The sequence below is a fragment of the Crotalus tigris genome, unplaced genomic scaffold (assembly GCF_016545835.1).
Source record: "Crotalus tigris isolate CLP2741 ecotype Arizona unplaced genomic scaffold, ASM1654583v1 scf7180000018106.563195, whole genome shotgun sequence".
Lineage (NCBI taxonomy): Eukaryota > Metazoa > Chordata > Lepidosauria > Squamata > Viperidae > Crotalus > Crotalus tigris.
Genome location: NW_024096827.1, coordinates 291574 through 306555, shown reverse-complemented (window position 1 = coordinate 306555; position 14982 = coordinate 291574). Strand labels below are relative to the sequence as shown.

Sequence of the window (14982 nt, the reverse complement as noted above, 5' to 3'; positions counted from 1 at the left end):
GCTCCTAGAAGCACGAAACCGAAAGCACCAGCCTGAAGGTGACGAATGAGACTTCGTCGAAACGTCGCCAAGACACTTCCAATTTTACGTGGGAGAAAACCCGAATAACCAAAGACCTACATACAAATACCCGCGAAAACCTCAGAAAACATATATATATATATATATATATATATATATATATATATATATGTATGTATGTATGTATGTATGTAAAAAAATTGTAAAAAGTATAACTGCAGTATAGCAGTTAAAAATGTCAAGGTGTAATCAATCAGACCGGTCTGTCTGAAAAACTTCCTATATATATATATAATCTCTTTTGCCTTGCAGCCCCCAACTAGGGGGGTTAAGCAGGCTCAAGTCGCAACTGCAATACATTACAAATTCAGATTTCTTTTTTTGCTGACAAATTTCCATATATCTCTTCTTGGGGGAACACTCATAATTAAGATTTTACAAGTGAAACGTATTGTTTCAGTCATGCAAAATTTGTGTCAGCAGCAAATATGCAACCACATTGCCTTGAGAATAAACAATAATCCAGCAGGTGTTAAATTGTAACCCTTGTTAATATCCTATAAAAAAAAGTAAATCAATTTATATACTACTTTTTTTTAGAGTGGCAAACTTGTTACAAAAATGTTTCAGAAGATTCAAGAATTAATTGATGACAAAGATGCCCTTGTATTTGTACTTATTGATGAGGTATGATTATAGTAGTACTTCAGTATTAAAATTGTTTGCACTAAAATATTACTGGTATACTGATTACAAAATTCTATGTCACTTTTCTATTAAAATCCAAGCTGGGCTGTATGAAGGCAAAGAAATCAGATTTCAATCCTTGCAGGTTCTATTGGTAATTCAAAATCCATCTGTAGGGTACGGGTTACATTTATAGTACTTTCAATCCTTAGGTTAAAGTCTGAATATGTTCATGATTCTGCTTGTGTTTGTTTGCAAATTTAAATATATATACACCTATTCATAAAAACTTTACATCAGATATATTTGCATAATATATTTTTAATCTGAATTTTAATTTATATTTATAGTGCAGATTCATAGGCCACCGAACTCAGAATGACTTATGCTAGTTTACAAGTAAAAATACATTTGGTTCAGTTTAGGCACTGACTGACTGTAAACTAATTTTGAGTGGCTTACAATAAAACAAGACAAAAGACCAACAGTAATGATAAAAAGAAAGCAAGATATCAATTGTGGTCAACAACATCCATGCACACAAATATATTTAATAGCCCCTCCCTCCAACCTTAGCTCAAGGTCTGGGAGAAGAGCCTAATCTTTAAAACTTTTCGGAAAGCCAACGGGATGAACCACACAGGTCTCTCAGGAAATCTCATTCTGGAAGAAAGGCATACTTATGACACTGAACCTTAAACCAATGGAGCCAGTGGTTTCATGTAGATGTTAAACAGGTGAGGTGAGAAAACATTTAGCCCTTTGGCACTCCACAAAGGAAGGACCTAGAGAGTCAAGTCTATCATATAGTCCAACACTGATTGAAACTGTTGCAAAAGAAAGGAAGAGAATCACCATAAAATAATGTTTCCAATCCCTGGAACCAATTCAAAAGAATATTGTATATCAAAAGCCACAAGAGATCAAGAGGCACAAGAATTGATGCATTAGCTCCAGCCTAGTTCTGCCATAGGTCACCTACAAATATCTCCAAGAATGCCTCCATAATAACTCTTGCCTGAAAGTGGTCTAAATTCATACTATACAAAAAACAGGAAGAAATAATAAATTAATAAGCACTTAAAACATATAAAGATGCATATAGATGATCCTCCACTTCTGACCATTTGTTTGAACCATTGTTTTGAATTTATGACAGCACTAAAAAGTGATTTACATTTATGATTTGCAGATCGCTATGGTCATGTGATTGCAGTCTAGGTGCTTGACTGTCTATTTCAATCCATCTCTCCCCTTTTGGCCACCCTGTACAACGTGGCCAAGATGGCTACTGAAATCTGCTCTTGTCCCCCACCTCTGTCTTCAACTGATCTTTGTCATATTTCCCTCCCTCCCTTTCCTTCCTTGTCTGCCCAGGCCAACCCTAGCCCAGTCTTAGAGATACAGTTTCTCCTACAACCAAGCCCTACATTGCCTCTCCCACCCAAGGCCTGGCCAGGTTGGTCAAACTTCACCATGGAGACCATGAGTAGCAATGGTGCCTTCCCCTGAGCAGACCCAGTTTATGTAGTGCTTTCATAGGCAAGAATTCCTTAAGCAGAACACATGCACATTCCAAGACCAGAGCAGAGAGCAGCATGTTACAAAGGTGTAGCTGCAGCTAAGGCCACCCTAAAAATGGCTTCATGTGATTGAAGGTTCCTTTTTATTGCTTGCTTCCACCTTGCCACAGCAACAACAATCAAAAGTACATGGATCAGTTGTAAGTCCATTCTTTCAGCATCATCCTAACTTTGAATTGTCATTGAACAAATAAACATAACCTGGAGACTACCTGCACAAATGCAAATCCATAGCCAGAGAGTTGGCTTCCAACAGAAAGGAGCTAAAGGCTGTTCTCAACTCCAGTTGCTGTTGTGTTATTACCTGTTTGTTCTAATTCTAGGCAGCCTGCCAGAATCTGCTCCCACATTTGAATCCAGACTCATCTTCTCAAACTTGGAAGTTGCCACAAATGCCTGATTGTTCTACTGACTATTCAGACTAATTACCTCCTCAGCCTCTGGCTAGAGGATTCATTGAGACCATAATATCAGCATTCTTTGACTACAGTTTTTATGTTAGTTATGTAATTAATTAAATGGCATACCATTCAGTTATCCTGCTTACACTTAATTAACTTTTTCATCAAAAAGTAATGGGATACTTTGTTGAATGCTTGGCTGACATAAAAATCTAGAAAAATTGTCCATGTACCATTCCTAGAATCTGAAGAAATTGTCTTATCAAAAACTACCGTAAGGTTGATCTGGCAAGATTTATTCTTGGATGCATTTTACTCTGGATATTTAAATTCAAAGTAAAATGTTATTTTAGTTTCAGTTCTGCCTTTTGTCTTTCATTATAAGATAATAATTCCAAATAGAGGTTAAGTACTACCGTACCTTCCTTAGTCAAATAATCTTTATAATCTGAGATCATATTTTTTCATTTTCTGAAGATACTTGTTTTCAATATAGAAACATTAACTTGATAATTATTTTTATTATAGTTTTTATACAAAATGTTTGCAAATATATCTAGCTTTCAACTTTGTTCAGATTTTTGTGGCTCCAATTACATTTCTTCTACTAAAATCTGCGCTAGACATTATTAGAGGCTATACTTTTCTCAGTTTTTATATCTAGAACATTAGAAAATATACATCATGCTCTTATATTTTATATCCCTACATATTGAGTCTTGACACCTTAGTACCAATGAAAATTTACTTTCACACTTCAAATGTTTTCTGAACTAATTTTGTTTTTACTAATTTCTAGAAAGCCGGTTTTTGAGGGAGATATCCTGCACTGACACTGTCTGTGAGCATTTGTCTTTCATGAAACTGGTTTATAAAAAAGATTTTGTTTCAGTGTACACTCCAGAAAGATCCTACAGGTCAATTTTACACAGAGAAAGTCATCTGAAATACCTAGGATGCAAGCCATATACTATAGAACTTTATAAGTTAGAGACGTATTTCCAAAGGCAGTTCATGGATGCACTCTGCTGTCTTCTATCTATCTTACATAGTGGCTGTTACAGTCTTTACATTGTATGAGGTCTGAGACACCTACATATGGTTTCCACTAGACTAATTTTTCTACTGATAATTGAAATTTCCCATTTATATAAACTCCTAAAGCACAAAGCTTCCTACTCCCAATGTCAACTGGAGGATGCCATGGTTGATGGTATCCTGCTATGGAGAGATGTGATAGGACTAGAAGGGGTGTACTGTTTTCCATCTAGTTTCCATTTAAGATTATTGACAATAATGATCAATGCTCTTTTCATCCTATGCCTGCATCTTTAAGGATATTCTGTTGCTGACTTCTTAGAAAAAAAAATAGTTGTCTAAAAATTTTAGCTCAACAAGGATTTTTGAAGAAGGCCTATCACTTCCTCTTTAAAATAACAACATTCTGTCACTTAACAAATCATAGACAATCTCCCAGAGCCAGGCTGTCACATTCCCCCAAGTAACCCAGAAGAACTAAGAGAAGCATGAGATTAAACTCACAAATAGCAGAGCCAAAGCTTCTGAAGAAATACTGCTTTAATTACAGTCTAGTTTAAGAATCAGGTGTGCAGGCTGGGATTAACTTCTACTGCAAATGTTGCAGAGCTATGTAACATCAGGGACAAAAGTCTTTAATCAGGTTCACTGATAAACCAACAATATTTTCTCTCTGGAAGAAAGAAGTGGTTTCAGTGATTCACATACTAGTAAGCTTAGACTTATAGTGAAAGTGTTAGCCATTTTCCTTTGTACATCCATCTGTGTTAGGTTTTTTTTTTCTTTTATTCAGTGATGGCTAGATTTTATAAGCTTATGGCCCTAACCAGAGTACAAATTATATAAATTTTTAGAAGACATGGAAATTCCAAACTAATCACAAAATTTGATCATTTAACAACAAAAGTATGACATATCATTTAGTTTTTTGGGGATAAGGAGAAAATCATGATATTGGTAATGATAAATTGAATAGATCTGATTATTTTAACATTTCTATTTTATGGCTGCTCATTTACAGGCTTGAGAATAGTTCACTGCCACAACTTTCAAATTTGGATTTGGCATACAAACATCAGGGAAACATCTTTGGGGAAGAACATTTTTTTAGTTTTAACATTTGGTGGGATTCCAAAATCTCATTTCTATTTCTCTTTCAATTTTTTAAATTTTACTTTATTTTAAACAATTATATGGTTATCCAACTCCATCAAAGTGAATCTAGGCAAAAATAAATTCAGCAAAACCATTTGCACTTCCTAGGAGTCCAAGGATTTTCTCTGCTGAATTTTTGGGCAGCAAAGTTTTTTGGTTGGTTTTTTTTTTAGAAAGCTCTGTGTTAGATGTTCACTGTCTTTTTAATTGCAGTAATATATAATATCTTAATTTTTTTTTTATTCTGAGGCAGTATATAATTTTTAAAGAAAGAATAGAAATGACACATTGCTTAAAAGATCAGGCAGAACTCTCTTTTTTTCTTTTTTCTTTGAATTGCTATTCAAAAAATATATAGAAAGCAATCTTTTTTCTTTTGCAGGTGGAAAGTCTCACAGCTGCTCGTAATGCTTTTCAAGCAGGTACTGAGCCTTCTGATGCAATCCGTGTTGTAAATGCTGTATTGACACAAATTGATCAGATCAAAAGGTAACCATTAATCATCATTTATTATAAAAGGTCAGAAATAAAGTAGGACTACCTTGAGGCAAGAAAATATTCCTTTCAGAGAAACTTGTGAAAAAATTCAATTATATATATTTTAAAGAATAAAATTGATATCAAAAGTTGATAGAGTTAGCAGAGATTGACTGCTGTGATTAAAGAAGAGAACACAATTATTTTTGTTTCTGCTTGGAAACTGCTTTTGGACTTTGTGCTTGAGATGGAAAAAATGAAAGTTTGATTTTGCTGATTAGATAGCTTTGTTGTTACAGAAATGGTTAGTATATCAAAGTAAAAAGTTGAGATTTTATGTTACTCCCTTATTCTACTGCATCAAAGAGTCAAAAGTATGTTTCTTTTTCTTTTCTCTCTTCCCTACACTTTTTTCTCTTCCCCTTTTCCTCCCTTATTTTCCTCTTAATTTTCTTTCTTTTTTTTGGTACTTCTGTATTTTATGTTTTGATAAACTATTTGAATCAGAAATTTTTCTGTATTTCTTAAATATATGAGGTGACATTCTCGCAATTGTGATTTTAAAGGTATCCCAATGTGGTTATACTGACGACTTCAAATATTACAGAGAAAATTGATATTGCTTTTGTAGATAGAGCTGATATTAAACAATACATTGGGCCACCTTCTCCTGCAGCAATATTCAAAATCTATCATTCTTGCATAGAAGAACTAATGAAGGTAATTTTGTTTTTTTTTTTAAATTTTCAAAGCATAATTCTTATCCTTGAAAGGATTATATTTAAATAATTTTTATTTTTATTCTTGATAATGTATTTTTTCTGTTTATTTAACTTGGATAAGGAAGCAATGCCCATTCCTTTTTAATAACTTCTTTGCTTTGAATATTGTCTTTATATTTATTGAATTAGTGGTTAGCACATTTTAAATAACTGATTTTTAGCTTGATATATATTTTTTGTAAATAAAAACTTTTTTCCTGAAGTGCCAGATAATATATCCCCGTCAGCAATTGTTAACACTCCGTGAGCTAGAGGTGATTGGTTACTTAGAAAACGACGTGTCAAAATTAAGTCTCCTGCTAAAAGATATTTCAAGGTATATATTAGTGCTTAGTTTTGCTAACTTTTTGTTTTGTTTTATGCTTCTTTTGATTATTGTTCCATAAGATCAAACATGTGTTTTCAGAATCGAATAGCCAAGATTTCACATATCAGATAGTGCCAAATCTGACATACACCCTATGTCTTTGCTACATAAATAGATGGAGTTGGTAACTGTAAGTGCGGGAGAAGCCCAAGTCAGAGATCTTCATAGACTGTATCTCCATCTGATACTGGCAGGGAACTGTCTGAAACAAATAACATCTCTATTTGACTTCAGCTTCCTTCAGACTATAACAACCCCCAAGCACTGGATTAACTCTTCTACTGGATCTCCACCATGACTGGAGTAGAAATGGAAAGTACAGTATTTCAGTATCTACTTATAGATAGTACCTGGAAAGAACTAGGGACAACTCAGGAGAGCTTTTCGTCTGTGCTCAATAAATGGATCTTTGCTTGTGATGATGTCAACAAAAATTCCCTTCGTACAGATGTTAATAATAACTTTATAATGAGACAGCTGATTTCTTAGTTAGATTATCCCTCAACAATTAAAAAGCAATTGAAAAATTGATGCACTTTGCAATATTGAGTTATTTGTATGTTTGGAGAGAGGGATGCCTTTGAATCAGTTTGTGATATCTGTCAACTGTCTGGACTACTCACTGCAGTTTTTTTGTTGACATTTTTCCGAAGTAGTTTGATATTACCCCTTTCTTAAGGCTGAGAGAGTGATTCTGTCTTATAATTATTTCTGATTAAATAATTAAAGTATAGCATAGTATCGATGAATCCCAGTTAAACACATCTGATTTTTCAGAATATAACTTTTCTACACCAGGTTGAATGAGCAATACTTTTTACTAATCAACAGCACATTCACATTTTCAGGATTTATCTCAGGTTCATATCAAATTTGGACAAGATTCTTCGGCATCAACGTTTTCATTTGTCTTAATGAGAAGGAGTAATAGAATTGAATGTTTGTAACACTGTACCTAATTTTAATACTCTAAATCAGTGGTTCTCAACCTGTGGGTCGGGACCCCATTTGGGGTCAAACGACCATTTCACAGGGGTCGCCAAACAATGCAGTCCATCATTTCTCCCCCCTTTTCCTTAGCTGTGCTACTCCCTTTTATTCTATTGGCTTTTGAAAGCCAATAGAATAGACTCTCTTGAATAGAGTCTAATTCTATTGGCTTTCAAAAGCCAATAGGAATTGTCCAGGCTGTCTCTGCCCTGCTGAGCCCGCCAAAAGTCCCATTCTGCAAACGGTACTGCACCAGTTGAGTAGTCCTCGACTTACGACCGGTTGAGTAGTCCTCGACTTACGACCGGTTGGGGGTCGTGGCATTAAAAGGTTGAGAACCACTGCTCTAAATGAACACTTTCATAAATTTCATGTAGATATTAAATAATAAAATAAGATGGAACTCCTTAGCCTAAAGGCTATGCTACCAAGCAATCCTCATCAGATACTACCTTCCAAAGAAAATTCACTGGTACCCCACAGTAGAATGCCCTCTACACTCAATCTCACAAAGTCTCAAGAAAGCTACGTTGGGACAAAATTAGAAATAGTTTAAAAGTTTTACTTTAGGGAACAATGGAAATAAAACCTAATGCTTTATACCTTTTTCCTCTAAATCAGTGGTTCTCAACCTTTTTAATGCCGTGACCCCCCACCTGGTCGTAACTCGAGGACTACTCAACTGGTGCAGCACCGTTTGCAGAATGGGACTTTGGGTGGGCTCAGCAGGGCAGAGACAGTCTGGACAATTCCTATTGGCTTTTGAAAGCCAATAGAATTAGACTCTATTCAAGAGAGTCTATTCTATTGGCTTTCAAAAGCCAATAGAATAAAAGGGAGTAGCACAGCTAAGGAAAAGGGGGAAAAAATGGCGGGCTGCGTTGTTTGGCGACCCCCGTGAAATGGTCATTTGACCCCAAATGGGGTCCCGACCCACAGGTTGAGAACCACTGCTCTAGATATATAAAATTGTTTGAGGGATAGTCTGTCCTGGCTGCCTTTTTCTATTCTGTATAGTATGATTGTTAACAGCAGAAAAGTACTCATCTCTGGCTGTTGTCGGAAACCTCTTCCTAATGCACATTGCATAAGTGTATTTCTGCATTCTCATATTAACTTCTCAGCAAAACTTAGAAAGAATGCCAAAAAGTAATACATTTACATTCACTACTCTGAAAGCTAAAAACTGAATGCATACTGACAGTTCATTTTTGTTCAAAAAGAAAAAGCAATACCTTTGCAATAAGAAGAAACATCTAGTATTGCTGAAGGACAGATTTAATTCCGGGAACATCTATTTATAGCATCCACTGGTTTGAAAGCCTACTTAAATTTGCGGTGTTTGCAACCTGAAAGTAGTTATTTTAAAAGCTAAGAAATTGAAGAAGATATTTAAAATAAGTTATTTTAAAAGCTGAGAAATTGAACAGCTAGTTTATAAGTGATTGAAGGGGTATTTCAAATTAATGCTTTGGAAAGGTCTGAAATATTTTATATATCCTTAACAGAACATAGATTACACAAATAATAGCAAAATCATTACTGCTATATAGTATAAACAGTATATTTTGCTGGCTCTAATAGGTTTCTTGTTACTTGTTCTTTTGGCCTGCAATTTACTTGGCGAATATTAGAAGATTAAAAAAAAGCAGGTTAAAAAAACAATAATCCAAATCTGGGGCACTTAAAATAACACAAAGCAAAAACAAAATATTTCTATAAATCACAAAATATATCCTCAAAATTTCTTTTGAGTTTGGAACCTTTATTCCTAGCTCAAAAAGGTGTGAGATTAATATTTTGCACAACTGTTAATTATTTTACCTTGAGTAGTATTATGCAAGTATATACTTAAATAATGTGTAATCTTTATAGAAAGTGAATTCAATCAAATGAGATCCCGCTTCCAATCTAAAAATATAACCATCAAACAAACAAGGCCCACCATCCAATAGCAAGTTGGTTCAATATATATTATGTTTTGAAATATATTCCAAGTTCCTTATACGTTCGTATTGACAAAACTAAATCTAATACATAACATATTTCTGCTTATAGGAAAAGCGAAGGACTTAGCGGCCGTAGCTTAAGAAAGCTTCCTTTTCTAGCCCATGCACTGTATATTCAAGTAAGATTTTATTTTATAAAAATCATAAAATACACAAATAGCCCTATACATGAGCTTGATTTTCACTCAATGATAACTATAATTTTGACATTTTTAATTTTGGTACTTATTAGCTACAAAGAATACGCATAAACAATATGCAATAGCATACGCAATAGCAAAATAAATAATAATTCAGATTTAATTAGGTTAGTAACATAGAATCATAGGACTGGAAGAGATTTTGGAGGTCTCCTAGTATAAAACCCTGCCCTGGGCAGAACTCCTTATTCTGTCCCGGACAAATGATTGTCCTATCTTTTCTTGAGAATGTCCAGCAGTAGACACCCACAACTCTGGGAGGTAAACTGTTCCATTGATTAATTGTTCTTATTGTCAGGAAATTTCTTCTTAATTTCAAATAGGATTTCTCTGTAACAAGCTTCCACCCATTGGTTCTTTCCTGCCTTCAGGTGCTTTAGAGAATAAATCAGCTCCCCTCTTCCCTGAGACACCCTTCAAGTATTGAAAGATAGTTATCATGTCACCAGTGGTCCCCAACCTTTCCAGCTTGGTGGCCTAGTCGGGGAGATGGTCCTGTGTGAGTAGTAGGTGTGTGAGCGTGCACAGCTCCATTTGCCTAAGTAGCAGGCACATGCACCCACTGCTCATACAAATGGAGCTGTGTGGATGTGTTTGCCCACCGCTTGCACGGCCCAGTTCCAAGCAGGCTGCAGCCTAGAAGTGAGCCAAGGGTTGCGGGTGTCCCTGGGATAAAATATTTACTTCCCTTAGCCATTGTTGAAGAGCACTGTGCCCGAGAGAGAACTCTGAGGTACCCAACTGCTTGCTTAATAATGTTGCATAAATTATGCTGTAGAAATGCCATTAGAAGTGTTCCTTTATGTAATACTTGTAATATTTCATATAAAAAGTTAAATAACTGTTCAATTCTTTTTATATAATGAATTTAAAAGCTTTTATTCTGGCACTTAACATTTTTATCTTTCCTTCTAGTCTCCTAATGTCATAATGACAACTTTCCTTCAAGCTTTATCACTTGCAGTGGACAAGCAATTTGAAGAACGAGCAAAGCTTTCAGATTGTGTTTGATATGCTCTTTCCTACTCTGTTTTGTGGTAATTTTCTTTACCCACATTCTCACTTTGTTTTTCTACCTACCAAGATTGCTAATTAAGAACTATGAATTCTTAACCTGAAGAACAATTTAGGCTTTCTTTTTTCAATTATTGCATATATAATAAATTACTTCTATATATTTAAAGGTTTTGTTTTGTTTGGGTCATCAAGATGCCATTTACTATTAGGGGAATTCCAAGAAAAGTTATTGTTCCCAATAATTTTGACACATTCCTTGGAGTTGGAATACCTATGATTTTGTGTTGTTTCTTTGAACTAGATGACTATCAAAATACCTTTTATATCTCTTGTAAAAATAATGCTAGTGCTAGTGAAAGTCGTATCTTAACAGTACCTTAAGACTTACTAGGCAATTATTAATGATAAATAAAAATGGTTTTTTGGTATGTTTGTTTCGCTTCTCATCCAAGAAGATTGTTCTGCCCTGAACTGAAGAAGCTTCTTGGATGAGAAATAAAAAGATTTAAAGAAAAATCCAAAGCGGTCATTGCAACCCATGACATGTTTTGTCAAATCCATGTGCCAGAGACTTAGGAATAACCTACTGGATCCATCAATCTCTTCTGGAGGGCTGCCTGAATAGGCCCTGCCTCTCTGCAGTTCAAATGGATGTTCAGTCACTTCAGAAAATTCACTGAAAACCCAAAGAGGGATGCACCAGGGATTTTGTTTTCTCAATTCAAATGATTCCTGAAAAGTTAAACAGACAAGATGTTCTACATCCAGAGCTTTCTAAAATAAAATTTAAATAGAAATAACCAGGTGCACATAACTGTTACAGCAAATTATAGCTTGTGAATATGTGTGAAGTTAAAGAAAATCATTTTTCATATTTCTGAAGCACCCATCTCCCTTAAATATAACTTAGGTCAGTGATGGCGAACCTTTTAGAGAGTGAGTGCCCAAACTGCAACCCAAAATCCTCTTATGTATCGTCGGGTGCCGGGCGGGCATGACCCACTGGGTTGGTGTGGCGCCTTGGATGGGTGTGGCCTATTGGGTGGGCATGGCTGCAGTGGAAACAGCAGACTAGGTGGGAATTGAAACGTTCAATCAATCAATTCCAACTTTGCAAGATCTTTTTTTTTCCCGTGAGAAGTTAAAATTGATTGATTGAACTTGGTTTGCACATGGTGGCTGAGGCCTAAAGTGAAAAGGTTTTATAAAACCCAGCTGAAGGCCTAGGACTGGGGCGAAGGTGCGCGTGCCCACAGAGAGGGCTCTGTGTGCCACCTGTGGCATCCGTGCCATAGGTTCGCCACCACAGACTTAGGTTATATTTAGTAATACAGAAAAAGTTCTGTAAGGTATTTTAAAACATCAAGTGACAGTATTGTTGGAAAGTAAAGTAGATTGATACGGTATTGGCTACTTGTATTTTCTTGAAGAAAGAGACCAGTAGAAATGAAACTGATGTCTCTAGATTTAATATATTTTTAATATCCTTTACTCAATAAAATTGTTGTATTGTGTCATTCATCAAATCCTATAAATCAATGGTTCTCAACCTTTTTAATGCTGCGACCCCAACCGGTCATAAGTTGAGGACTAAATCGGTCGTAAGTTGAGGACTACCCAACCAGTCATAAGTCGAGGACTTTCCCTGCCCGGCAGCGCCGCGCATGCGTGGTGCCGCCCCCTGTGCCGACAGAGGCGTAGCTGGCAAGCAGTAGAGATGGAGCAGGCCGACCACCGGCTGGGCCACCAGCTGGCCCAGCCCAAGGAAGGTAAGGCACCCGCCGGAAAAGGGGAAAAAATGGCAGACAGCCTTGCTTGGCGACCCCCATGAAATGGTCGATCGACCCCAAATTGGGTCGTGACCCATAGGTTGAGAACCGCTGCTATAAATCTACAAGAAATCCCTGTCATAAAATCAATGATTATTCCCATTTGTGTATACATAGGATTACATATTAAATTCTGCAAGAGGTGGCAATTTAGAGAGATGGCTTGAAATTTATAGAAAAAGATGGGAAGAAAGTGGGTGTGTATTTTTGGTGAGAAAACAATTCCAAAATAATGGACAAATAAAAGGACAAATAATGGAGAAGATGGAGAGAAACAACAATTAGGAGATGCAGGAAACGTACCCACGGACAGTAATAAAAGTCTTAAATGCTTATATACAAATGAACAAACAGGGTGAACTAGAAACAATAGTACATGAGGTCAGGTGTGGCATTACAGTTGGCATTACAGAAACCTGGTGGGACGAAACCCATGACTGGAATGTACTGTTGGATGGATACAAATTGTTCAAAAGAAATAGATCTACAAAAGGAGGAGGGGGGATTGCATTATATGTAAGAGAACACTACGTATCTAAAGAAATGCACATGATCAAAGATAAAATCCCTTCAGAATATATATGGGCCATATATAAGAGAAAAAGTGGCATTGCCATAGGTATATATTACAGGCCATCCAACCAATCAGAAGAAATAGATGAACTCTTTGCCAACCAGTTAACAAACATATATAGGAAGCATACCATAGTAATGGGAGACTTCAACTATCCAGATATCAACTGGGAGACAAACTCTGCAGCGAGTGGGAGATCAAACAGATTCCTAACCAACCTAGCCAACCACTTTGTCATCCAAAAGGTGGAGGAGGGAACTAGAAGTAAAGCTATACTGGACCTAATTCTTACTAATAGAGTAGAAGTGATAGAGGGATTTGAAGTTGCTGGAATCTTGGGTGAAAGTGACAATGTCATACTAGAATTCAATATAATGCAAACAAGCAGTAGAAAATAATCCAACCACAAACTGAAAGGCAAAAAATACAAAAAAAGGCAAAAGTACAAAAATGGAAAGAGGGACACATAACTAAGATTGATTATCAGCAGACATCCAGAACATGCAAAAATGAAGTCAGGAAAGCAAAGGCTCAGAATGAACAAAGACTTGCAACAGAAATCAAGGATTAAAAAAAAAAGTTAGTTTCAACATATTAACAACAAAAAGGTTAGGGAAACTAGGTCCACTAAAGAGAAGATGGTAAGGGGATACGTTATAGACTTAATACTGTTTCTAAAGCAAAAGACTTTTATACTTCGGTCCTGGGGGTATGTTCATCGCCATCTATTACGTTTAAAGTTTTGGAAGAAAAGAAGGTAGAATTGCAGTCGGAAGAGCTTATACTTATGAAAATTGGGAAATCTCAATTTGAGAGGCCTCAACAAGTTGAGATGGAGGAGCAAAGGACAACTTGTGCAATATATAACTGTAAAGAAAAGGAGCAACAGAAGAAGGTCAAGGAAGCCTCACAAGTATTGGTTTCTGAATCTGCGGGAGAAGTAGGAGTTATAAACTTTTTGGAGCAACCTTTAAGGGTAGAATTGCAGTCTGAAGAGGTTATATTATTGAAAAATGGGAAATCTCAGTTCGAGGGGCCTCAACAAGTTGAGATGAAGGAGCAGAGGACAACTCGTGCAACATATAAACGTAAAGAAAAAGAGCAACAGAAAAAGGAGATTAAGGAAGCCCCACAAGTATTGGTTCCTGCTGTGGGAGAAGCAGGATTTACAAACTTTTTGGAGCTACCTTTAAGGGCAGATTTTAAAGCACTTCTTTCGAGGTTTATGGATAAGAGAGACTGATAAGGAATGTGTTTACTGTGGATGGAATTGGTTATTGGAGAGAAGATTATGGAGATCGAATGAAAATTCTAGATAAGAAGTTTAAGTTTAAGCACTTAGTTTAAGTATTCAAAAGTACTGAGTTTGTGGGAGAAGCAAGATTCACAAACTTTTTGGAGCTACCTTTAAGGGCAGATTTCAAAGTATTTCTTTTGAGGTTTATGGATAAGAGAGACTGATAAGGAATGTGTTTATTGTGGATGGAATTTGTTATTGGTAAAGATTTAAGAATGTATAAGGGAATTTCAATGTTTTAAGTAATGTTTAAATTTGTGTTTTGGAGGGAGTTTATAAAGAATGATGGATAATAATATAAGTATGATATGAAAAGGTTCAGAGTATATTATAATGTGTTTAATGGTTGAGTTTTTTTATTTTTATTATTATTATTAAGAGAAGATAACTCGTTTAATTAAATGTATTTAGATTTGTTTAGGAACTATATGTTTTTCAAGTTTGTTTTTTTTTGTTAGGAGAGAGATTGAATGAAAATTTTAGATAAGAAGTTTAAGTTTAAGTACTTAGTTTAAGTATTCAAAAGAGTATTTAGTCTTAATGGTATAATGAATG

General features: G+C 35.6%; 1 protein-coding gene across 2 annotated transcripts in view; it reads left to right on the top strand.

The window, feature by feature from the left end:
* The window catches only part of TRIP13 (thyroid hormone receptor interactor 13), a 39834-nt gene extending 28901 nt beyond the window's left edge, over positions 1-10933 (top strand). For both annotated transcript variants that reach the window (XM_039348018.1, XM_039348019.1), the window contains exons 10-15: positions 622-708; positions 5268-5374; positions 5929-6082; positions 6348-6460; positions 9560-9629; positions 10626-10933. In XM_039348018.1, the coding sequence (XP_039203952.1) occupies positions 622-708; positions 5268-5374; positions 5929-6082; positions 6348-6460; positions 9560-9629; positions 10626-10721 (627 nt within the window). In that variant the 3' untranslated portion in view covers positions 10722-10933. The remainder of the gene's footprint in view (positions 1-621; positions 709-5267; positions 5375-5928; positions 6083-6347; positions 6461-9559; positions 9630-10625) is intronic.
* Positions 10934-14982: the final 4049 nt, after the last annotated feature.